Source organism: Chelonoidis abingdonii, chromosome 2, assembly GCF_003597395.2.
Source record: "Chelonoidis abingdonii isolate Lonesome George chromosome 2, CheloAbing_2.0, whole genome shotgun sequence".
In the NCBI taxonomy this organism is placed as follows: Eukaryota; Metazoa; Chordata; order Testudines; family Testudinidae; genus Chelonoidis; species Chelonoidis abingdonii.
In genome coordinates, this window is record NC_133770.1 from 121,902,808 (window position 1) to 121,930,064 (window position 27,257).

Here is a 27,257-nt window from a genome sequence, read left to right on the forward strand (position 1 = left end):
ACTTTTCAAGCCATTCAGACCTCTTCTTCAGGTCAGAGTTACTACATGAACAGAACACAAAATGGATTTCAGAAAAGCATTTAAATAGTGTTTTCTTGAAATCTTACTCTCAAAATTATTAAAAATTGGCTTGGATAAGAAGATTCAGACTGAAACAGGCTGATAGATTAAAAACAAAAGATGATAAAATACAAGCTATCGAATGTACTCCTGGGGGAATTCTGCCCTACTGTGCAATGTAGAATTTGTGCAGAATTAATGTTCTTCACAGAAATTCATTTTTCCCCTGTAGAATTGGTGCTGCACAGTTGCTGGCCACCACTAGGGGTGGCTGGATCCAGCAGAGCCCGGCTCTCCAACTTGCAAATACAGGACACTGCCAGCGGGAAGGGAGCTAGAGGATTCCAGGCAGCTGCAGTTCCCAGCATGTCCTGAAGGAAGGAAGTGGTGTGTAGAAAACTGCGTACAAGATCAGGATCCAACATCTGGCTGTTTCTCTTTCTGGCTCTGTGAAAAGGGAGTGGGGGGGAGTGGGGATGCTGGTGTGGCACCTCGCAGCTGGGCTCTGTGGCAGGACTAGGGGGTACAGGTGTCTGGGCTGGGAGGATGCCCCACAGATGGGCTCTGGGGAGCAGGGAGAGTGGGTGTCTGAGATCAGACAGGTGGAGCTTTCCCCCCAAGAAGTGCCCAACAAAAGCATAACAGAGAAACAGGAACGGGGTTGTCATAAGTGTTTCTTTAATTCTCTACTCCTAAGAGAATCTTTTTTTTGTTGTCTGTATTGTTACAGACATATTTACTGACTGGTATTTTTAAATAAATCACCAAAATAATTGAAACTGATGTGATATTTTGTTTTTTGACAAATAAAATATGAAGAGTTTTAAATATTGTGTGTAGAATTTTAAATTTTTTGGTACAGAATTCTCCAGGGAGTATGAATTGAAGAGGGTGGATAGAAACAAAATGTCCATGGGGTACTGAAGAGATAAGTGTGAGGTTTGGTATTTAAGATTTTCTCTAATTATCTTTGAGGAGTGTGTCTATGTGGTGTTCAATAGGCTAAAGAACATTCACAGAAGATGTAGGAATTTAAGGTGGCCCAAAGAATCATGAAGCACTTATTGAGAAGAGTAATAGGATGAAATTAAGAAACTGACTATTTAAAATGTATATCAGGAAAAAATGAAGAATGTCCTTGGAAAAGGGCTTCCACCATTTCCATTGTCAGATTACCACTTAAGAAATTTACAACTAGAGTGGCCAATTCACAATCATACAGTAACTATACAAAACAAGCCTGCAGTACTATACAACCTTTTTATTTTACAGTTCTACTTTCTGGTATTAAAAAGCCACTTTACTTTACCTATTTGAAGTGTACAGAAAAATTTAGTCAGGCAAAGGACAGTCAAAGTTTACCCTTAGAGAAACTGGGTATGTATTAGGTCCTAGATGAAGAATGTTCAGGCAAGGAACATACATCTGACTGCATAAAGCAAACACAATAAGACAGCAATAACTGATTTGTCAATTTTTGTCTGTGTATTTCAGTTGGGTGAATCACTGTGGTGTCTGGGTACCACTTACAAGAATAAAAGCATTATTTATCCAAGGAAGACTACTATGATCTTTTGCAGGTTTCAGCTGCTTGATGATCTCTCTCAAACATTTGATTGACAGATTGTTGTTATATAAAATCTTCCTGTGACACCCTGGCACACCCTTATTCACCACTGTCATATAATTAGGATATGTTTTGCACAAAGTATGCATTGTGAGGTATCATTCTAAAAGTCTTGATCTGCTAGACATTAATACCTCATTGGATTGTATGTGCTATCATTGTATGTGAAGCTATGAAGTTTGGCTGCGTATATGAAACATGTTGTGAGGTTCAAAACACCCACAAGCAGCCTTTCAGGTACAACAGTAAAAAGGTCAAACAACGTTAACGGCTTATTGAGGAAATGCACAAGGATTACCCCAGGAACTGTGTACAATCGAAACCTCTCAGAGACAGCACTACATAATGGGACCTGTTTGACCCAGGTCACAGCAAAAGACCTTTCCAGCAAGTGGGAAGAAGATAACATAGGGGGAAATGACATCATGATGGTACCTCACTCCCCCTACAACCACACACCTGGAAACACCTGAGGAACAGAGACTGAACTGGAGGAAGTGATGGTCCCAGGCTAAACGGATTTCTAGCCTGCAGATGAAAACCTGGGAAACCTAAGCTGCAAAGCAAAGGCTTGTGGCTCAAGAATCTGCCAGCCTGTTTATCACTCAGGGTGAGAATTTGCTAATTCATATCCAACCTATCTAGTACGTTAAGCTCATTTTGCGTAGGTAATCTGCTTTGATCTGTTTGCTATCATTTATAATCACTTAAAATCTATCTTTTTATAGATAAACTTATTTTATATTTTAATCCAAACCAGCATGCATTTGACTAACGTGGGATAGGCACGGGTGCCAAAGGTGGCACACGAGCTGGTTTTCAGTGGCACTCACACTGCCTGGGTCCTGGCCACCGGTCTAGGGGGCTCTGCATTTTAATTTAATTTTAAATGAAGCTTCTTAAACATTTTAAAAATCTTATTTACTTTACATACAACAATAGTTTAATTAGATATTATAGATTTATAGAAAGAGCCCTTCTAAAAACGTTAAAATGTATTACTGGCACGCGAAACCTTAAATTAGAGTGAATCAATGAAGACTCGGCACACCACTTCTGAAAAGTTGCCGACCCCTGGACTAAGGTGTCTAGGGGAAATCTCAGCTTGGTTACCGCAAGCTGTGCAGGGTCCTCTTCGCATTAAGGGAAAGACAGACTGGGTATTAAACCTGTATACTGGCCAGATTTGACCAGGGAAGGATGGTACTACTCTAGGGTCCTAGGTTGGGAAGCTGGTGGTTGGAGAGCCTGCATGTAACTGCAGCTGGGTGTGTCCGTACTTGTGTGAATGCAGGTGAAAGTGCAAGATTGGTACTCTGCAGCTTGTCACAGCAGCACAGTGTGCACAGGAGCCTAAGCTGGTGGGTCAGAGGGCTGAGTGGTATCCCAGCTCCAGGTGGCACCCCTGAGGGATCCCGTCACACTTCCCACATTCTCTAATAATGTATTAATTTCAGACATCAAGTTTTTTCTTAGCCTCTTAAAATCCTAATTTAAACGACAGCAAGATAATTTTCTAAGTAACCCGTTCAGAGAATCAATTCTGGGCAAAGACACTTACGAAAGTGTAATACTTAATACTTGTATTTATATAGCAAATTTTCAAAGCACTGTTCAAACGTTAGTCTGACAATAACCCATGTTTTACACACAAGTAAAGAACAGTTGTAGACACATGCAAAGACAAGAAGTTTTAAAGTACTTACTTAAAATGTCATCTATGTTTCCACTATCTAGACTTGTTATTTCACTTCTTGCTGGATTCAAAAGCCAAGATACCTGTAAAAAGAAACAGGTTTTAAATCTATATTTAACATTTATAATGTTTCAACATTGATAAATAATTCATCTCACAGATTTTAAACATCATAGGTTAAAAATGACAACACATAACATAGCAAAAATTCAATCGTTTCAGAAAAAGGCACTACACATTTGTAAGTAAAGTTTATTTACCTATGTATAAATCTCTCATGCAGTTAAAGTATTATCTGGTTATAATCTATTCAATTTTTCTTCCTATTCTTTCAGTTCTAAATATGTTCAGTAAATATTACAGGTCATTTCTATGTCTTGAAAAAAAAAAATCTATACAGAAATTTATATTTTTTAAAACAGAAGACCAGCCCATTTACTCTTAGCAGTGAAATGAAAGCCACATATTAGCAATCCAACTGTCGTACTCCACAGAGAAAGATTTAGGAATACAGTGTTAGCCCACCTAAGAGGTTTTTGTTTTGTTTTTTTAAGTTGCAATTGTGCCCAGCTAAACTAGCTATGTTTTCAAATCCTCATTTTCTGTGGTTCCTCACATTTCTTCAGTCCTTGAATGCAATGGCATTGAATTGTATTAAACGTTTATAGAACCTATCACCATGACAGTTAGATGCTTCAATTACAAAATTAAGTTACATATAGAATCATACTGGACTCAATGTAATTATAATGGCAATACCAAGTTCTATCCATATTTACTTACCATTTGTTTTTAAAAAAAAGAGTCTAACAGCGTGATTAGCAGTTAAATGTAGAAAAAACATTTCAAGCCAGACAAGATATAATCAATAACAGATGAGGTTTTGGGTATCACATTGCCTTCCATTCTCCTCTCTGCAAAGATTAAGATTCCTCTGTGGGGCAGGGAAATCTGGAAGGTAGAGAGGGGGCAAAAGCACCAAAGGAAAACATATGAGAGCTAGACAGTTTCACTTGCAGCTGTTTGAAGAAAACACACTAGCTTAACAATTTCACTTTTTGTGCATAGATACAGGGGTTGAACAGTCTCCTGGAGAGGCCATTCCTAAAGCAGAAATCAGCAATCACAGAAGAGAAGGCGGAATAAAAGACAAGACACATCACAGCTAAATCTTCACTGACAAAATAGGAGAAATTTTACCACAGGATAATTAACACTCATTAGCTATCCCACTGTAAAAACATAGTGGAGACAAGACACTGTACTTTTACCACAAGGTAAATGGGGCAAGGTTAACCCTAGGGTAGCAGGAGCAGCAAAGAATCCTGTGGCACCTTATAGACTAACAGATGTTTTGGAGCATGAGCTTTCGTGGGTGAATACCCACTTCGTCAGATGCATAAGATTGCTGACCTCACCTAGTTACCTCGTTCTGAACTGTACAAGTGCCCTATCTCCATTTAGGATAGTACAGTGAGAAACTATTGTGTGATGGTTATCTTGCTGTCAAAAAAAACAACAACGAGATCTTTGTGTCAATTAAGACAAAGCCTTAAAGGAAGAGCTGAACCAAGAATCCCAAGAAAGGTGGAGAAGGGAAAAAAATAGAAGCAAAATTGCCTCATTTGGTGTGGAGATTGAATTTATTTCGGCTCACAAAAACAGTACTTGTAATGATTGTACTTGTAGCATAAATGAGATTTACAGTCCCAAATCTACTTATACTTTTCAAATAGTATGTGAAGGAATGTTGGCAAGGTCTCTTTTTTCCCCTGTTGGGATTATCTAGCTTTTATTGTCAAGTCCCATTAAGCATCTAGAATACTGATTTTAGGTTTTCTAGATTCCAGGACCAACATAATTCAAGTGACAGGTCTCCTCTACATGTTAGGAACATTGGAATGTCCACTTAAGCACATGTAAATTAGCTTGGAAAACCAAAGTAACATGTAACAGTAAGGCATTATCTGTATCACTCAACCTGGTCATTTTTGATTTTCTAAAAAACAGTGGTATCTAGGGAAAGGTTATAGAAAGCAAGATGTTTATTACAGAGACAGTGCATCTACAGTAGCTATTTTTCAGTCCCTCTCTCTGGGGACTGTTGAAGTCTTGAAATTCTATTCTAGTCTATATAGGTTCTTATACCAGGGTCATCACCATGGTATCAGAGGGCCTTCCAGCTAGGCATTAAGCAACGTGACTACACATTTGTCTCGCTTGTTCTCTTGTTAGGGAGAGAAGTTTGTGCACTGGGGTGTCTTGATGTGGTAGAGTTTCAGTTTTTTAAAATGTATACATTGCTATATATTTACATTACAGAAAGCAAGGTCAACAAAATGCACCTTGCACTTGGAGTGGAAGGTGGAGGCTAGTGATGGTCCTTAATTCCTGGAGGAGTTCATTCCACAGTCTCAACTCAGCTCCAGAAGATGTTCTGTTTTGCTCCATAGATTAGATTTATCCTTACTGTAGAATTGTGAGGTCCCAAAGAGCTAAGTCTGAAATTATTTCCCTGAAGACTACTGGGTTTTGGGACTACTCTCCTGTGATGTTCTTCCCATTGAGACAAGAACATGACATCCAGATATCTTCTTTCATTTTACTCCACTTGTGTAAGACATATGCAACCACAGTGATATTGTCAGATATTACCATGCTGCTCTGGTTTTGTTGGATAGGCTAAAGATTAATTAGGGACAGCTGAACTAACTCCAGTTGTAATAATTTTAGAAGGAAGATAAAGAGAAAAGAGAATCGCTGCTTGAAAAACCCAAGAAAAAACCTCCAGAAAGTGGGACCTTCCAAGATGTACCATACAGGTCTCCAGAGGAACCTCTGTGACAGGCTTCTGTGTGATTCTCCACCTGCACTTCAGTTTCAGTATGTCAGATCCCCTGACATATCAACTTGAAAGACTTGAATTTCTTAAAGCCACAAATCAGTTGTTAGCATAGTGTTACTGTAGCAGTGGCCAGAACTTCTGAAAACAAATTTTATCACCTGCATGTTTACTGTGGTAACCTGGTTTCAGAGTCAAAATATTAGTTTTACATTATCAGGGTGTTTAGTAAGATACGCTTACTTTAAATGGAGCAGGAACTCCCTAAGTTTTTATATTTATATTTGTAACATACAACTTATCACCAAGTGCATGTACTTAACTGAAAACCAAGTACAGAGTTCACTGACCAAGATAAAACCATACCCCACCAATCCAGAGAAACAAAATATAAGCTAGCATTTCCCAATACAAACACCTGAGGCAAATCCTTCAAAGAGAGGAGCCTTAAAGCAAAACTAAAATGTTTGGTTGCTTCCTCCAAGTCTGTTATTGCATCAAGGTTTAGTACAACTAGCTGCCTCTCTTGAAACAAAGCCCAAAAAACAGAGTCTTCAGATACTGCAGTGAAGATAGAGTGGCACTTACATACTCATTTCTCATTTTTGTTTAAATTAGTATACAGTATACCTTTCCCAAGAGCTCCATTAATCTGAATCTACTGAAATATTCCATTTCTCATGAACAGTGTAGAAGAATGAAGTCCAATATCTTTATAAAAAGTTGCGATGTATCAACATATTGACAAAACAACAGTTGAGGATGCCAAAACCTTCACAGTGGATGGATAATAAGGCTAAATGTTAAAAAGGAAGTGTCTATCTTCTCATATGAAACATTATGTCAATCAATATGCAAGGTTTATGTTCAATTCAGAGGTTTTTAATATATCAACTGCCCAAGACAAGAAAACATCGCCTTTTGACCCAATAATCCTGCTGTCCCATGAAATGAAAGAAGTTTTTTTTTTAAAAGTACTATGAATATTAAACATGAAGAGAGATACCATTTCCTTATTTAAATCGCTAAGAAGCTACACAGTTCTGACAAATTTTATCTTGGCTTCTTGTGAAGTCTATGAATGCCACCCTTGGGCAATAAACAAGATTCTCTTGAGGAAATCATCTGTGAATGTCAATTGCATTCTTGTTTAAAAACAGGCATTGAAGGTATGCTTTTAAAAGCATGCTGCCAGAACAAAAATATTTTGGTAATCAGAAAGTAGTTAAGTATCAGAGGGGTAGCCGTGTTAGTTTGGATCTGTGAAAGCAGCAGAGAATCCTGTGGTACCTTATAGTTAGTCTATAAGGTGTTATAGTCTATAAGGTTAGATATATAGCACCTTATAGTTAGTCTATAAGGTGTTATAGTCTATAAGGTTAGATATAGTCTATAGTATAGATATAGTCTATAAGGTTAGTCTATAAGGTTGGTTAGTCTATAAGGTGCCGCAGGATTCTCTGCTGCTTTCACAGAAAGTAGTTGTACATTTAAAAATATTTACGTAAATTAAGTAATAAAAAAAAGAGACACCTATAAGACCTCTAGATACCTTGACACTTGCTTAATCTTATCATAGTAGAACACACAGAGAAGCTCTTAAAATCAAACATCCAACAGGAACAAATTAACTCAACTCAGCCAACGAATCCATTACAAAAACCTTTTCACCAACAGAGTTTCATGGACCTTCAATGGTCTCCAAGAACTTTATCATATAAATGACTATTATGATACTTACTACTAAGCAACGGCTATTTTAGAGTTTCATTGGGTCTATTTGTAACCTCATAACTTTCTAAAAGGTTCTTCTTGCAGTTAACTTAATACTTTGTTTCAACCCAAATGTAATTTTTGGTGGAAAGTCTCAGTGAGATCTGTTCCCCTATTCTTGAGAGATAGAAGAATGGAGGAGGGGAGAATACTTCTCAGCATGAAAAGGAGACTTTTTGTACATTCAATACTTAAAAAATGGACTGATCTTGAGATAAACATACACGTAAGTAGAACATGGAGTAATATGGGCTTCTTATTAACAGTTCCTATGTACCTTTTGATGGCAGTTTCCTCCTCTAAAAGTTTCAGTGGAAGAGCAAGCCAAGTATGGTCAAAAGGAACAGGAAGTTAGGGCATATCTACAATACGTTCAAATCAAGGGAACTGAATACAACACTGAACCAAATTGTAGCATCAATGGTACCTTGCTCATATTCCATATACAGGCTAAAACCTTGGACATGCTCAACGAACACTACAAATTTGAACAGATCTGCTGACTTGGCTGTTCCTGGTATAGGTGGGACCTTCGGGTAAATATAATGGAGAAAGACAAGATAAAGTTGGCTGATCTTAATAAAGGACTTGCTACACTGGATTAGACCATGATCCATCTAGTCCAGGATCCCATCTCTTGCTTCAGAGCAAGGTGCAAAATACACTATAGGGGCAGTTCCAGAATAATGTATACAATAGAAAAAATAAATTCCCCTACCTCTGTCATGCAGGGTTTGACTTATGCCCTGAAGCACAAGGGTTTAATCTCTGTTCCAACCCCAACTATGCACCATTTTGTTTATCCTAATATGACAGTAATGTTATTCAATACCCATACTGCATGTCCAAATTAATGAGTTCCATGTTACTACCATTATACTTTTTTCTCTGATTATTAAGTAAATCTTTCTCCCACATTTTACTCTATTAATTGCGGTTTGTACACAGTAATTGCTAACTGAACAGAAGAGGCAGACTTGGATAGGCAAAATGACCATTTGACCCTAAATTTCTTATTTTAATTACTTCCTTGGAAAAATACTGAAGTGGTTTAAATGAGTGTGTGAATAAGACAATCTTAAAAAGCAAGCACTAGACTAGACCTGTGGTATTTCAGGTTTTCTTTCCTTTTTGAAATTCACATCATGAAATAGAGGTCTTCACTTCCCATGTAAACTGCCTGGAAGATATAGGTAATCTATTATTCCCTGGGGTATCATGGTTTCTAATTAGCATTGCATTTGCAAGGCAACTAACAGCAATAGCTTAGTGTATTCTCACTAAACCTTTCATTTATCTTTCTTTCTGCTAAAGGCACATGACCAGCTGCCTCTCCTCTCTACCAGGAAATTATTTTTGTGCCTGGCAAACAGCTCTATCCTATTTCTAATCCAGATTGACATACTGGAGCTACTATCAGAAACTCTAACCCCACAGGATTCTGTGGCTGACTTTCAGTCCCCAGGTACATTTCCCTTTCTGCACAGCGCTAATCTGCTGCTGCTTTGAGATTTGCATTAACCTGGCAGGCAACAGGAAGCACAAGGGTTTGCAGCCTGTTGTAGCTGGATACAAGTTGTGAGCAATCTCAGGAGAAAGTAGCCTGAAACTGACAGTGAGGACAGTTCAACCCTTAATTGGAACAGAAACACCCAAGAGTGATCCTGAACATTCACATAATTAAGATTTATTGAATAGTGCCAGTTTTTATTTGGTGATTAAGCACAATACTGTTTGCTATGTTTTGTACTATAAAGAGGTCTCTAGGAACAATCACTTCTTAAAAGTTTTTACTGAAAAAAATGTGGTAGCAGCAACTTTTCATAATTACAACAACATGAAAATATTTTTTCTACTATTCATATTTTTGTACAACAGCTATAGCTACAACTTGATCTGAAAACTATAAACATAAATAAAGCCACTAAGTAAAACAAAATCTATCTACTGTAATTACAATCACTAATTTGGAACAACAGCTAACACAAACCAATCTAGATTATTTGTATTTTGTTTTCTTATTCGAACCTGGTATTTCTAGCCTTATATTTAGCAACTGTGAGAGCTGACATATCTATTTGGGCTAAATTGTTCTTAATAGTTGCCCTGGAGTCATTAGACAAATAGAGCAATATGTTAAATATGGGTAGTTTTTATATATATAATTTGTTTTTTAATTAAAAAAAGTAGAATGCAACTGGAGCACCTGAAAACCTTTGCTAAATGCATTGCAAACCTTTTGCTATCCCTATAGACAGGAAAAGAACATATCTGCTCCACTTTACAGAAGTAACTACAACAGTGAGGGATTAAAAAAAACAAAGAGAGGAACCAGATGCAGCTCAGACTTTTTCCAGTTGCAGGAACAAAAGTTCCATTTAGCCCCTCCAAAATGCCACCTACACAAAAGAGAACCCGGAAACCTCTTTGAAAGAGACTGTCTTGATCCCTACAAAAATTGGTCTCACCAATACGAAAGAAAGTGGAGTCATTTTGGGAAGCTGTCATCTTTAGCTAAAATTGTTCAGTAACAAACAACAATTAGACCACATGCATTCTTTGTTTAAAGAAAACAAAAAAGCTTGAGAAGAACTAGCCAAACTTAAAATCATTTATCAGACAGAACTCTTTGCTGGAAAAAAACACCAAGAAGTATAAAATCAAGTCAAGATTTCAAATATCTTTGAATTTATGAAATTCCAGATTGTACTGATTCTGAACCCCAAATCATAGCAAATCTTATCTGTACGTGTCTGGAACTAGCTATGACAAGTGATCCTATTCAGGTGGAAAGAAGCTGGATTGTTATCATGACGTGTGTGACAGGAAGAAAATCATGAAAAAAAAACTATCTAGATATCTAAATTACTACATATCTCCATTACTACAGTACACTATACTTTTGCTGTTTCATTAACCAATGAGCTAATCAGGTTCCAACTTTCTAGAAATATTTCCTAATTAATTCATTCAATCTTCTGGATTTGTTTTGATAGTTCCAACTAGACTGTCATAAGGCTTTTCAATACATTTTTATCTATTATATTTAAAAAATATCTTTTTTTGGAAAAATAAGGTAGGGTCAGTTCTGCTGAAATGCCTTCTAAAATGCAATTAAAAAAATAACTCGTACTTGAAGTTTGTGTTTGTTATTCATTTGGCTCCACAACAAATCCAACTTTTAACATTCTCTCAAAATAAGTGTACGTGCTTTGTTATTTAATAACATCTAAAGGAGACTCAAGAACCACTTTCCCTAGAATTAATTAATACAGAAAAGATGGCATTTCATTTTCCATTGACATTCCCTCCCTGGATGAAGCCATGCCTCAATTTTTGCTTTCTCACTTTAGTATTTGATTAGGTAGCCAAGACCATCTATTTCAGGAAAAGAAATTTATTAACTGGATTTTTAAATCTATAACAACTAGTCATCACTATTATAAGAATACAAGATCGGCCATACTGGGTCAGACCAAAGGTCCATCTAGCCCAGTATCCTGTCTTCTGACAGTGGCCAATGCCAGGTGACCCAGAGGGAATGGACAGAAAATCATCAAGTGATCCATTCCTTGTCACCCATTCCCAGCTTCTGGCAAACAGAGGCTAGGGACACCATCCCTGCCTATCCTGGTTAACAGCCATTGATGGACTTATCCTCCATGGATTTATCTAGTTCTTTTTTGAACCCTGATATATTCTTGGCCATCACAACATCCTCTGGCAAGGAGTTCCACAGGTTGACTGTGGGTTGTATGGAAAAATACTTCCTTTTGTTTGTTTTAAACCTGCTGCCTATTAATTTCATTTGGTGATCGCTAGTTCTTGTATTATAAGAAGTAGTAAATAACACTTCCTTATTTACTTTCTCCACACCAGTCATGATTTTATAGACCTCAGTTAAAGCTCCCCTTTTCTAAGCTGTCTCTTTTCCAAACGGAAATGTCCCAGTCTTATTAATCTCTCCTCATACAGCAGCCATTCCATACCCCTCATCATTTTGGTGCCCCTTTCTGAACCTTTTCCAATTCCAATATATTTTTTTGAGATGGGGCGACCACATCTGCATGCAGTATGTATAGTTTGGATTATGTTTTCCAGTGTGCGTTACTTTGCATTTATCAACTCCAAATTTCATTTGCCATTTTGTTGCCCAGCCACCCAGTTTTGAGAGATCCTTTTGTAGCTCTTCGCAGTCTGCCTGAGACTTAACTATCTTGAGTAGTTTTGTATCATCTGCAAAGTTTGCCACCTCACTGTTTACCCCTTTATCCAGATCATTTAAGAATATGTTGAATAGGACTGGGCCCAGCACAGACCCCTGGGGGACACCACTATTTATCTCTCTCCATTCTAAAAACTGACCATTTATTCCTACCCTTTGTTTCATATCTTTTAACCAGTTACCAGTCCAGGAGAGGACCTTCCCTCTTATTCCATGACTGCTTACTTTGCTTAAGAGCCTTTGGTGTGGGACCTTGTCAAAGGCTTTCTGAAAAATCTAAATACACTGTCTCCACTGGATCCCCTTTGTCCACATGCTTGTTGACCCCCTCAAAGAATTCTAGTAGATTGGTGAGACATTATTTCCCTCTACAAAAAACATGTTGACTCTTCCTCAACAAATTGTGCCCATCTATGAGTCTGACAATGTTGTTCTTTACTATAGTTTCAGCCAGTTCGCCCGGTACTGAAATCAGGCTCACCAGCCTGTAATTGCTGGGGTGACCTCTGGAGTCTTTTAAAAATTGGTGTCACATTAGCTATCCTCCAGTCATTTGGTATAGAAGCTCATTTGAATGATAGGTTACAGACTACAATTAGTAGTCCTGCAATTTCACGTGAGTTTCTTCAGAACTCTTGGGTGAATACCATCTGGTCCTGGTGATTTATTACCATTTAGTTTATCAATTTGTTCAAAAATTTCCTCTAATGACACCTCAATCTGGGACATTTCCTCAGATCTGTCACTTAAAAAGAATGGCTCAGGTTTAGGAATCTCCTCACATCCTCAAGTGTGAACACTGATGCAAAGAATTCATTAAGGGCTGGTCTACACTACGACGTTAGGTCAAATTTAGCAGCATTACCCCGATTTAACCCTGGACCCGTCCACACAAGGAAGCCCTTTTTTCTGACTTAATGGGCTCTTTAAATCAATTTCTTTACTCCACCTCCGACGAGGGGATTAGAGCTGAAATCGGCTTTGCTGGGTTGAGTTTGGGATAGTGTGGATGCAATTCAACAGTACTGGCCTCCGGGAGCTATCCCAGAGTGCTCCATTGTGACTGCTCTGGACAACGCTCTCAACTCAGATGCACTGGCCAGCTAGACAGGAAAAGGCCCGCAAACTTTTGAATTTCATTTCCTGTTTGGCAAGCGTGTTTGCAGAGCTCATCAGCATGATGTGCACATTGCTGGGGGTGGCTTTGCATCAAGGAGAAACACAAACAAATGTCACAGAGAATAGCCCCCTCAAGGATTGAACTCAAAACCCTTAGCAGGCTGTTGAGTTCACAAAACAAATCGAGTCAATTTCTTGTTTTGATCCATCTATCTTTTACATCTTAGGCTGGCAGCAGACAGTGCAGTACGACTGCTAGCCATCGTCATCTCCTGGGTGCTCGGCAGAAGATGCTGCATTATGATTGCTAGCCATCATTATCTCCTGGCTACTCGCCAGAAGATGGTGCAGTACAAGTGCTAGCCATCATCACCTCCTGGGTGCTTGGCAGAAGATGGGAATGACCTGGCTGAGTCACTCCCATGTCTGCCCAGGCACTCTGACTGACCTCACTGAGGTCGGCTAAAAGAGCATCCAGGAATACGACGACTATGGCTACCAATCGTAATGCACCATCTGCTGCCAAAAGGCAATGAGCTCCTGCTGTGTAGCAATGCAGTCCCATGTCTGCCAGCACCCAGGAGACGTATGGTGACGGTGAGATGAGCGGGCTCCACGCTTGCCATGGTATGGCATCTGTGCAGGTAACCCAGGAAAAAAGGAGTGAAATGATTGTTGTTGCTTTCACAGAGGGAGAGAGGGGTCTGACAACATGTACCCACTACCACTCACGACACTGTTTTTGCCCCATCAGGCATTGTGATCTCAACCCAGAATTCCAGTGGGCAGCGGAGACTGAGGGAACTGTGGGATAGCTACCCACAGTGCAATGCTCCGGAAGTCGACGCTAACCTCAGTACTGTGGATGCAGTCCGCCGACTTAATGCACTTAGAGCACTTGGTGTGGGGAGACACAATCAACTGTATAAAATGATTTCTAAAAAAACAACTTCTAAAAATTTGACCTAATTTCGTAGTGCAGACATACCCTTCGTTTCATTTAGTTGGCCTTATCATCCTTGGGTGCTCCTTTAGCATTTCAATTATCCAGTGGCCACACTGGTTGTTTAACAGGCTTCCTGATTCTTAAGTACTTAAAATTTTTTTTGCTCTTACTTTCCGAGTCTTTGCCTACCTGTTCTTCAAAGTCTTTTTTGGCCTTCCTAATTATATTTTTACACTTCATTTGCCAGTTTATGCTCCTTTCTATTTTTCTTACTAGAATTTAACTTCCATTTTTTAAAAGATGCCTTTTTGCCTCTCACTGCTTCTCTTACTTTGCAGTTTAGTCATGGTGGCACTTTTTTAGTTCTCTATCTTTTTTAATGTGGGGTATACATTTAAGTTGAGCTTTTATTATAGTGTCTTTAAAAAGCTTCCATGCAGCTTGCAGGGATTTTACTTTTGATGCTGTACCTTTTAAATTTCTGTTTAACTAACTTCCTCATTTTTGTGTAGTTCCCCTTTCTGAAATTAAATGCTACAGTATTGGGCTGCTGTGGTGTTTTCCCCATAACAGAGATGTTAAATTTAATTATATTGTGGTCACTATTACCAAGCGGTTCAGCTACATTCACCTCTTGCACCTGATTCTCTGCTCCACTTAGGACTAAATCAAGAACTGCCTCTCCTCTTGTGGGTTGCAGGACTAGCTGCTCCAAGAAACAGTCATTTAAGGTGTTAAGAAATTTTATGCCTACATCCCATCCTGAGGTGATATGTACCCAGTCAATATGGGGATGGTTGAAATCTCCCATTATTATTGAGTTTTTTTATGTTAATAGCCTCTCTAATCTCCCTGAGCATTTCACAGGTCAGGTGGTCGGTAATATATCCCTACTGCGATATTCTTATTATTCGAGCATGGAATTACAATCCATAGAGATTCTATGGTACAGTTTGGTTCATTTAAGATTTTTACTTCATTTGATTCTACGCTTTCTTTCACATATAGTGCCACCACTCCTCCCCTCCAGCACGACCTAGTCTGTCCCCTTCCAATATATTTTGTACCCTGGTATTACTGCGCCCCATTATCCTCATTCCATCAAGTTTCTGGGATGCCTATTACATCAATATCTGCATTTAATATGAGGTACTCTAGTTTATCTTATTATTTAGACTTCTAGCATTGGGATATAAGCACTTTAAAAACTTGTTAGTTTTTAGCTCTCTCCCATTACATGATGTAAGTGAATGAGACTTTTTTTCATTTGACTGTTTCTTATCAGATTTTAATTTCAAAGAGGAACAGACACTGGGCCACATCCATCAATCCGGTGTTCAAGTCAAGTACTCTCTTAACTGTAAGGATCTATGGACGTCTACTTTCTGTAGCTTCCTAATTCCTGACAGGATCACTCTAGATCAGTGGTCCCCAACCTTTCCGTCTGGCGGGTGCCAGACGAAGGACCATGGTGGCGGTGGAGCACCCGCTGAAATGCCGCCGAATTTCTGCGGTACTTCGGCGGCAACATCTCTCAATGACGTCACTTGTCGGCAATAACCAGTGTCATTGAGAGGCATCGCTGCCAAAATGCCGCAAAAATTCGGCAGCATTTGGGTGGATGCTCCACTGCCGGCCAGGACGTGGGCACATTTAGATGCGTTGAGGAGCCCGGCTCTAGATATACTAGTTTTTATTTTGTACATCTAAACTTCTGCAGTGGTAACAAAATGTCAGTCAAATTAAAATATGAGTCCAGGAACTACCTTTAAATAGGTTGTTTTCCTGCAATGAGATCTTGAGAGAGGAATCAGTCTAGCGTGCTCTAATGGACTCATTAAAAGAAGAAGCAAGCAGACATGAAACAGACATGAAACTAAGTAAATATGTCATTAGCTAATTTACTTCTAATTTCCCTAAACTAATCATATATAATACAATGCAACGATCATATTAAGGTTACAATTTCAATTCAAACAGTGATCAGTGGTTCAATATATCTGGCTCACCAATTACTACAGTAAGTAATTACATCGGTTGATAAGGATAACAAGAATTACTGCAATACTTGACAGGAAAGTTAGGAAAAAATATTGTTCTTTTAATCTAGTTCAGCAGTTCTCAAACTGTGGGTTGGGACCCTGTTTTAATGGGGTTGCCTGGCTTACACTTGCTGGGGCTAGGGGCTAAAGCCAAAGCCTGAGACCCACTGTCTGGGGCTGAAGCCTGAGGGCTTCAGGCTTGGGCAATGGGGTTCAGATTACAGGCATCAGGCCCCCTACCCCCCTGGGGGCAGTGAGGCTTTGGCTTTGACTCCTCCCCACATGGGGCAGCAGGGCTTAGATGGGCTCAGGCTTCAGTCTCCCCTCCTTGGGTCATGCAACAATCTTTGTTGTCAGAAGGGGGTCGCAGTGCAATGAAGTTTGAGAATCCCTGCTCTAATCAATAGGGCTAAATCTGAAAAGAGCAGAAGCTGACTCTCACCTTTGTTTTAAAGGGAGTCTAATTTTTAGAATGAATTCTTTATAGCTTCTCATTTCGGTGTTCTCCATCTAAGTTTCTCTGAACATATAACCTATATTGAACTCCGTTTACTTAGAATAAAGTCTACAGTACAACCATTACAGTTCTGCAGCTGTGCTGCTGTAGCGAAGATGCTTCCTACATTGACAAAGCTTTTTTCCTGTTGATGTAGGTAATTCACCTCTCCAAGAGGTGGCCGCTAGGTCAAGGGAGGAATTTGTCAGTCAACATAGCCACATCTACACAGGGGGTTAGGCTGACCTAACTATGGCATACGGGGAGTGAAATTTTTCACAGCCCTGAGCGATATAGCTAAGTCGATTTAATTTTGTGTGTGTAGACCTGGCCCCCGTTTATTGCCCTTCCCACACTAAGGCCATATCTATACTCCAAAGTTTGGTCAATGAGAGTTTCGTTGGCATACTCCCACCAACTTTTGTATATCATTCACATACATGCATACTTAACTGTTTGTGTCAGTGCTGTACGTACTCACAAGTGGTTGCATCAATGGAAAGTGTGGTGCACCACGCATAGATAGCCCAGTGTGCTTCACATCACCATCTGGCTGAATGCCTTGTGGGACATCTTTGCAGTACTTTGTGAGATACCTGCGTTTCACCAACAGACTTTTAGGAACTAAGGGCAACGTTCCCCACTTTCTCCATCCCATAATTATTGTACCTTTTTAAAAACTTCCACATGTCACACGTGCCACTTTTTGGTCTGCACCTTCATTATGGCAGAAGCATGAACCCTGCAGAGCTCAGTGCAGTTCTAATGGCCATTGCTAATACAGAACATATGACACTTCTGTATTTGCAGAACTTGGACAAGTACTACTACAACTGGGTTTGTGATGAGGCAGCTGTGGAGATGTTCAAGCACAATAGCTAGATGATGGACACAGTGAATGAAAACGCTGGCATTCAGATTAACTCCACCCAGGGGTCACTGCTTCTGGACCTGAGAAACCAACACTGGTTGGCGAGATTGCATCATAATGCAGGTCTGAGATGATGAGAGGAAGATGTAGAACTTTTGGATGCAAAAGGCCACATTCCTGGACCTATGTGGAAGCTTGGCCCAGACCTTCAGGACAGGGACACTGAATTAAGAGCTGTGATGACAGTGGAGAAGCAAGGGGCAATCACTCCAGAAGCTTGCAGTGCTGGATTACTGTCGGTCACTGGTCAATCAATTTTGAGATGGAAAATGCACAGTGGGAACTGCTGTCATCCAAGTGTGTAAAATACTCACGTGTACCCTGTTGCATAGGACTGCAACTCTTAGTAATGTGCAGGAAACAGTGGAATGGATTTGCAGGAGTGGGGTGCAAACTGTGGTGGGGTGATAGCACACATTCCTCTACTGGCACAATCCCCCTTGGCACTGAGTGCGCAAAGAGAAAGGGGATAATTTCATGGGTAGCAAGTGCTAGTGGATCACCAGGGACATTTCACTGATATCAGTGTAGGCTGCTCAGGAAAGGTGCATCACACTCACATCTCTTAGAATACAGGACTCTTCCAAAAAAAAATAAAAATAAAAAATAAAAATCTGCAAAGGGGGACATTCTTCTGCAACCTGCACATTTAGATTGGTCATGTTGAAATGCCAATAGCCATTCTGAGGGACTTATCCTACCCTTGCTTCCCTGGCTCATGAGTCTCTACACTGGCTACCTCGATAGCATCAAAAAAAGATTTAATTATTGGCACATCAAGTACAGGATAACTGTTGAAGGTGCTTTTTGTAGACTGAAGGTTTGCTGGTGCTGTGTCCTTCACTGAGGGCCAATGTAGTCAAACTTCCCCAGCAGTTGCATTTTGTGTACTCCATGGTATCTAAGAGGCAAAGGAGGAGAGGCTATCGGCAGGCTGGAGGGGTGAGGTGGACCAGCTGTGTGCTGAATCTGAGCAGCCAGAAACAAGGATTATTAGAAGAGCCAGTCATGGAGCTACATGGCTGAGGGAGGTCTTAAAAGAATATTTTAACTGTCAGCCACGGTTGTGTAATGCTTTTGAGAACTAGTGTGCCATGCGTACGAAGCTTAAATTTGGGTGATCACTGACTCCCTTTACAAATTCTGTAATGCAACTATAATGTTTGAGGTCAACTAATAAGTGTACTCTGAGTTTCCAAAAAAGAATGGTCACCTGCCTCTCATAACTACTGATCTTTATGTGTTTCATGTCCATTAACTAGACGTGTTCATCAGTGTTGCAAAGTTTTCCCTAGCAGTACCTGTACAGACGGACATGCCTGCAATCTTGTGTCCTCAAGTTCCTAGAAAAGGGTATAAAAGGCAGAGCCAAACCTTCAGTTCCTTCATACCAGACCCTTAGATGAGAGACTCCAATGCATAGAAAAGGAGGTTGGGTTACATAATGGCATAGTTGACGTCTCAAAGAACAAGTTAGAATAGGTCAACATTCTTTCTTTGAGTGACTGCATATGTCTATATATTAGGTGACTCACAAGCAGTTTTCAGTGGATGTGAGACCAGGAGGCTCATCAGAAGAGGAACTTCAGAACTGCTTTCCCTATGTTAGTGTCTCCCCTTGATGCAGCAGTAATCTCATAACATCTAGCAAAGGTAGGGAGTGAGGACCCTATTGCTGCTCTGTACAATGTCCACAATCAGGGCATTACTCACAAATACTGTGAATGTTGAGTGTGCTCTAGTTGAATGAAAAGACAGCTTTTCCAGGGGGGTGACACCCGTAGTGTTGTGGCAAATGACAATACAGCTAGTGATTCACTTGGACAGCTGTTGTGCTGTTATCAGATATCCCCTCATTCAATCTGTCTAGGACATGAATACTTGGACCTTGCATCCAAAAGCTTGCAATCTAAACTGACTACAAAAACACACAGAAATTAACCCAGAAGGGAGTGGGGGACAGAGAGGAGGCAATATGTTACTCCCTTAAACAAGAGCATCACAGCTATTAATCCCCCCCCCAATACCCCCGCCACCCTCAAAAAGCAACCCCCCCCATTATATGCTCATGTAAATAACCTCCCCATCTCCTCTCTCAAAAAAATCACTTTCATCCCCCCCCCCCCCCGCCCAAAACACATGTATCTCCTTGTGGAAAATATGAAAATTCTATCCTAATGAGGGGTGTGACATATCACGTCTGGAGAGGTCCCTCCCTGCCTCTTCTGTTCCTCCTTCTGCTGCTTCTTATGAATCTATAGTGTTTATCACCTACCCCCCACGATGTGATCTGGGAGTTTGTAAGGGTCCTGCAAGGAAGAGGGAAGCATGCCTGACAACATTTTGATTGGCTGGAATCTTACAGAACAGCAGCAGTGGCTACTTGCTGATTGAAATACAAGAGATACTTCATAACCTAGAGAGCATCCCATAAGTAGTGAGATATTAGTAACAGTGATATAATAAATTATGCAGAACCAGGGAAAATCAATATCATATGTATTGATTTTTTTAACCAGACACGAACACAGAAAAAAATGTTAAAGCTAAGTGCAAGCTCTGTTCTGAATACGTGACATGTAGATAGAATGGAAAAACCACGTTAAATTCTTGTGGTGTGTATCCAGTTACTGTCAAAGACAGATTACCGCAGTCAAACACCAAGGAAGGGAAAACTAGTTTGCATAAAAATTTGTTTTCTGCCATGCATTCTCCTTCTATTTCGTCTTCAGCAGCATCAAGACAAAGCATAGAGTCTTTTGATGAAGATAGCAATATCAGTGACAATGAAAGTGAAGCAAACTCCATTTCTTCGTCTTTTAATAAGAATTTTGCTACTCCATCTACTTCATATCAAAAACTCCTACTTCTGGAAAGTCTTCAGACATTCATCAACTCAGTATTAGGTTTTTGGATAAAATGTCCCAGAAAAAGGAACTTGGGCATGTGTTCTATTGTTGGCAGATATTCAAGCCAACAAAACATTTCATATAGTCTAAAATCTTTATATGTTGGAACTTTTTCATAAATTGTACCCAATTTACAAAGTACCAAGTAGGAAACAACTTGCAGGAAATCTTCAGAATGTTGAAACAGGTGATGTGAAAAAGAGTTGATGTTCTCATTGCACAAGCTCCTTGTGTCTCTCTAGTGTCTGTGAATACTGACCCATTCATCAAAAAGGATGTCAACAACTCCACAACCAATGTTTTACTAATTCCAATGCACAACTAGCAACATATTGCTGACCATTTTAAAAATAGTCAGAGAATTGGGGCCCCAGAAGGTTATTTAGGTTGTGACTGACATTACAGCTAATATGAAAACTGCTTGGGCTAAGTTGATAAAGGAGTATCCATGCCTTCTGTGTTATGAATGCGCTGCTCATACGATGCATCTTTTCAATGTTAATGTTGAAGATCTGACAGTTTTACTATATGCGACAAAAGTGAAAAGCATTGTCAAGTTTTTTATAAAAACAAAACAAGTACCAGCAGCTATTTTTCAGAATCATTTAGTACAGCACTCAATTTCATCCACATTACCCATCATACTCAATGGGCATCTTCTATTAAATGTCACAAATATCTTTAAATATGCAAAAAGGCTCTTCAATCAGCTGCTGTTGAAGAAAGGGTGGCCAAGTCTTGCCTCCTAGCAATCTGCACTGACATTTTTGATGATGATGTCTTTTGGATGTAAAACTCAAAATTCATTTCACTGTTTGAACCTGTAGCTGAGTTCATGCAGAACATGTAAAGAGGTTACCTAGCTTGTGCAGTAAGTGAGGTTCTTCAAGATGTGTCCCCCTGTTGGTGCTCCACTCTAAGTGACAGTGCGTCTCGGCATCGTTGATCAGACGTCTTCGGTAACAATGGCTGGTTGGGCTGTGCATGTGCAGCTGCTGTCTCACGGCATCGTTTGAGTCTGTTCAGCGTGCACACGGTGCAACCTCCTCAGTTCTCTCTCTACCGTAGAGTCCTCTTTCTTGAGCTCCAAAGTAGAGGGGAGGAGGGTGGGTAGTGGAGCACCCACAGGGACACACATCTTGAAGAACGTGTTACCACACAAGCTGAATAACCGTCTCTTCTTCGTCAAGTGCAGTCTCTGTGGGTGCTCCACTCCAGGTGAATGAAGACAATTACCCAGTATGGTTGGGGGGACTTTGCAGTTATGTGCATTGTAGCAGCGGACAGGACAGTAAGCCCTACTATGGCATCCACCCTGGCATCCTGTGTGATGGCACAGTGCTTGACAAAAGTAGAGAGAGTGGCCAGCAGTACCTTCAGCTGTAGACATCATTGGCTGTGGCCACTGTGAAGTGAACAGGACAAATCAAGGACTCTTCCAGCACCAAAGAATTCAACGTGTATTAAATGGTTCACTGCCACTAAGGAGTGCAACTGTGATCCCTCCTGGAGGCTGAAGAAAAAAGTCCCACTGCTCTGTAGCAATGTAGATGCTATAGTATTACTTATTCAGACTTGCAGATTAATTGCATAGTAGTCATGCACAAAATTTTAAAGGTTTATACTTAAATATTAAGGCTGTCAAGCTATTAAAAATAATTACATGAATAATCGCACTGTTAAACAATAATAGAATACTATTTAAATATTTTGGACGTTTTCCACATTTTCAAATATATTGATTTTAATGATAACAGAATACAAAGTGTATAGTGCTCACTTTATATTTATTTTTATCACAAATATTTGCACCTTAAAAAATAATAGAAATAGGATATTTCAATCCACCTAATACAAGTAGTCTAGTGCAATCTCTTCATCATGAGAGTTGAACTTACAAATGGACAATTATGTACAAAAAACACATTAAAAAATAAAACAATGTAAAATCGAAGAGCCTGCAAATCCACTAAGTCTACTTCTTGTTCAGCCAATTGTTTACATTTACAAGAGATAATGCTTTCTGCTTATTTACAGTGTCACCAGGAAGTGAGACCAGGCGTTTGCAAGGCACTGTTGTAGCTGGCGTTGCAAGGTATTTACGTGTCAGATGGGCTAAAGATTCACATGTCCCTTCATGCTTTAACCACCATTCCAGGGCACACGCATCCGCGCTGATGATGGGTTTTGCTCGATAACAATCCAAAGCAGTGCAGACCACCGCATGTTCATTTTCATTATCTGAGTCAGATGCCCCCAGCAGTAGGTTTATCTTCTTTTTTAGTGGTTTAGGTTCTGTAGTTTCTGACTGGAGTGTTGCTCTTTAAAGACTTCTGAAAGGATGCTCCAAACCTTGTCCCTTTCAGATTTTGGAAAGCACTTCAGATTCTTAAACTTTGGGTCGAGTGCTGTAGCTATCTTTAGAAATCTCACATTGGTACCTTCTTTGCGTTTTGTGAAATCTGCAGCTAAAGTGTGCTTAAAATGAACAACATATGCTGGGTCATCATCTGAGATTGCTATAACATGAAATATATGACAGAATGCAGGTAAAACAGCAGGGGACATATAATTCTCCTCCAAGGAGTTCAGTCACAAATTTAATTAACTCATTTTTTTTAAAACGAGTGTCATCAGCATGGAAGCACATCCTCTGGAACAGTGTCCGAAGCATGAAGGGACATACAAATGTTTAGCAAATCTGGCACGTAAATACCTTGCAATGCCAGCTACAAAAGTGCCATGCAAAAGCCTATTCTCACTTTCTGGTGACACTGTAAATAAGAACAGGGCAGCATTATCTCTTGTAAATGTAAACAAACTTGTCTGTCTTAGTGATTGGCTGAATGAGAAGTAGGACTGAGTGGACTTGTAGGCTCTGATGTTTTGCATTGTTTTGTTTTTGAGTGCAGTCATGTAACAAATAAATAAATCGACATTTCTAAGTTGCTCTTTCAAGACAAAGATTGCACTACAGTACTTGCATGAGGTGAACTGAAAAATACTATTTCTTTAATCATCTTTGTGTAAATATTTGTAATAAAAATATACACTTTGATTTCAACTACAACACAGAATACTATATATGAAAATGTAGAAAAACATCCAAAATATTTACTAAATTTAAATTGATATTCTGTTGTTTAACAGTGCGATTAAAACTGTGATTAATCACAGTTAATTTTTTAAATCATGATTAGTTTTTAAGAGTTAATCTCATGAGTTAACTGCAATTAATTGACAGTCCTATTAAACATACACCCTCCTGTCCAAATTTGGATAGGACCGTAATCCTCAAAGTTCTCATTTGGTAACTTGAGTTATTTGAGAATAAAAAAGGCCCCTAATTTTTTCTTAAGCGAGGAAAAAATGAAGGTAGGTTTACAATAAATAAGTTTACAGTGCTCCATAACCATATACCTGAAACAATTTAGCTTGGACTTTCAAAGGAAGATTTTGCTTTGGGATGAGACTATGCATACAAAGTTACAGCCTAAAAGGACGTTTTTCATGAAGTTATGAAATAACTCAAAAGTGAAAGGGTTTATTACAAAAATCTCTTCTAAACTAAGTCTTAAGGCTTGCTCCATATGAAAGTTAATACACACATACACACACAGAACAAACAACCTAAGATTTTTCCAAACAGAAGAGATTTTCATATGTTTAATACAAATTTCTTAGTATTTGGGGACTTGTCCTTTGAATTCTCAATTTAAGAATGATAGGATTCATTTCTGCTAAACATTGCAGCCAGAGAGAGTTATTACAAGATAAAATGACCAATATATTGTTTTAGGTTAAAATCTTGCATGTAGAATATCCAATAGCTAAAATTTAAACAGGATTACATATGTAAATATTTGTATGGTTTTAAGTCACATTGTTGTCATTTGTTAGCCCAAACGAAAATGAAAAAAATCCTATCCTATCTTAATTATACTGTTTTTAACTACACCAGCTTTAAATGTCAATCAGAGGTAATCCCCAAGAGGTCCACACACTTGCTGAGCTGCCTTCACTAATTAATGGATCATTAGTAAGAAAGAACCCCTTACTGCTACCCTGTGCACCACATACTGTCTTAATTACCTTTGTAAAGCAACCAATTTGTCTTTCACTCATTTGGCCTGAAATCCCAAGTGATTTGACTCAAAAAGCTTTATGTATAAAAATGTTATAAGAGAATCTCATTTTAGACATCAGCCAAAAAAAAAGTGGACACAGAGTTTTCACCAAGATTTAAGAAAGGGGGTTTTAATAGTTAACTATAAAAAAAAAAGTTAAATGTGAAGTTGAGAGCATTAATAGCACAATGAATATAGAAAGTAGAAAAACAATCCTTACAGGATCACAAATTTGCATATATCAATCAGACAGTCTCTCTGTTGCTATTGACACAGCTGGCCCTGATGTACCGCTGATCTGATTACATGACATAGCTAGAGTAGATGGCACAGCACTACAACGGTTAGTCATTCCTTTTCAATAGTACCCAGAGAGTGATTTCCTCTTCCCTAGAAATCATTGCCTGCAGAGCCCCCAAGGAATGAAATCCATTCCTCTTCCTGTTGGATAGCTACATGAGACCACTTGGAGAAGTAGCAACATGCCAGGCATTCAACTGCCAACAATTTGACAACACAGTGGCATATCTCCTTTTCCACAGATGCAAAAACACAAACTCAAGTCAGGCATATTAAAGCGAGGCTAAGAAAAAAGAGAAGACACTGAAGAACTGGCTAGGTTACCATCTTCTCCTTTAACAAGAGCATCTGGCCCAGTCCTTCCCTCCCAACCCCCAATTCTCGAAGATGTGCAAAGACTCAGGTTCATATCTGACTCAGCACTTAGCCTAGAAGACCAGGTAGCCTCAGTGATTTAAAAAAAAAAAAAAAGCTTTCTTCCACCTCCAGCTTGCTAGAAGTCTCATCTTTTCCTCCCAGAACTGATCACAGCGATCTATGCATTTGTCACCTCCACATCATATTACTGGAACTCCCTGTATTTGGGGCTTAAGGTGGCAGCAATGTGGAGACTTCAGATCATGTGAAATATGGCAGCCTGCCTCCTCAGTGAGACAGGTCACCATAAGCATATTTCCTCTGTGTTCTAATTCACTTTCATTGCTGATTAAACTTCTAAGAGTGGGTCAGGACTCATCAACTCCTCCATTTTCAATCCACCAAGACAGCTTTGCTCTTCTGGGAAACACATCCCACAAAACCCAGGACAAATCATGAGAGAGCTGGAGACAAGTACAAAACATTCAATTATTGAACAAGCTTCCAGAGGACTTCTGTCTCATGCAGATTCTGACCACTTTCAGAGTATGTTACAAGGACCAAAGACATTCCTCTGACAACATTTCCCACATTAGCCAAATTAATGTGAACAGAGAAAGGCAGAAGAAAGGAAAAAAAATAAAAAAGGAACACCTGAATACCCAAGCACAGCTGCCTATACCTGGGAAGGGAGAAGAGCAGGAGATTTACTAACCCCTCCGGTTCCCTCATTATGCAGATCTAATACTTGAGATGCAGTCAGCTACTCAGATTGCGCATACAGAAAATTTTTGATGGATGAAATCCTGGTCCCAGTGAAGCCAACAAGAGTTTTTCCACTGACTTCAATGGGGCCAGGATTTCACCCTCATTGAGAATAACCACGACCCTTTGTGTACGTCTTAGCTGCAAAGAGGCCCAACATGATGTAATATATTAAATACAGTTTTCCCAGCTGTTGAAGCAAGACATACAGTTCAACAACCACAACTGACTGAATCACCAGGCAGGCTCCAGAAAGCATCACATAATTCAGTACCAGCTGAAGTCTGCAAGTTTATCGGGCTCATCTGGGGAATACGGTCAGGGAAAATCATACCTCTGTGGGGAGTTTTACATGTAAGTATTTTAAATTGGAATGATATGAATCTCTCTTATCTTTCATGGTCAGTCCATTCCTCAGTAGTAGCATCCCTCAAAAAAAAAAAAAAAAAAAAAAAAAAAAAAAAAAAAAAAAAAAAAAAAGGAAAGATATGAAACAGCATGTTACAACTAGGGCTGTTGATTAAAGCCGATTAACTGAAAAAAGTAATCGTGATTAAAAAAAGTAATCGCGATTAATCGCACTTTTCATCGCACTGTTAAACAATACAATATAAATTGAAATTTATTAAATATTTGATTTTTTCCACATTCAAATATATCTATTTCAATTACAACAGAATACAAAGTGTACCGTGCTCACTTTATATTATTGTTTTTTATTACAAATATTTGCGCTGTAAAAATGAAAAATAAAAGATAGTATTTTTCAATTCACCTCATACAATTACTGTAGTGCAATCTGTTTATCATGAAAGTGCAACTTATAAATGTATTTTTTGTTACATAACTACACTCAGAAACAAAACACAAAACTTTAAAGCCTACAAGTCCACTCAGTCCTACTTTGCATTAAATCGTTCCAAAAAACTGCTTCACATTGTTATGTTCAAACTTCCAGAGAAATCAACATCAGGCAATTTCCTGCCTGTTTGTTTTGAGCCATTATGACAAAATGAAATTCATCATTCAATACATAAGGGGC

At 39.1% G+C, this 27,257-nt stretch overlaps 2 protein-coding genes across 2 annotated transcripts in view; both read right to left on the reverse strand.

Annotated features, from left to right (window-relative positions):
* Positions 1-27,257, reverse strand: part of LOC142046341 (uncharacterized) — a 1,049,055-nt gene that overhangs the window by 930,053 nt on the left and 91,745 nt on the right. The gene's annotated exons all lie outside the window — the stretch shown is intronic.
* The window catches only part of ERP44 (endoplasmic reticulum protein 44), a 127,572-nt gene that overhangs the window by 94,761 nt on the left and 5,554 nt on the right, over positions 1-27,257 (reverse strand). The window contains exon 2 of the mRNA XM_032787140.2: positions 3,394-3,466. Coding sequence (XP_032643031.1) covers positions 3,394-3,466 — 73 coding nt within the window. The remainder of the gene's footprint in view (positions 1-3,393; positions 3,467-27,257) is intronic.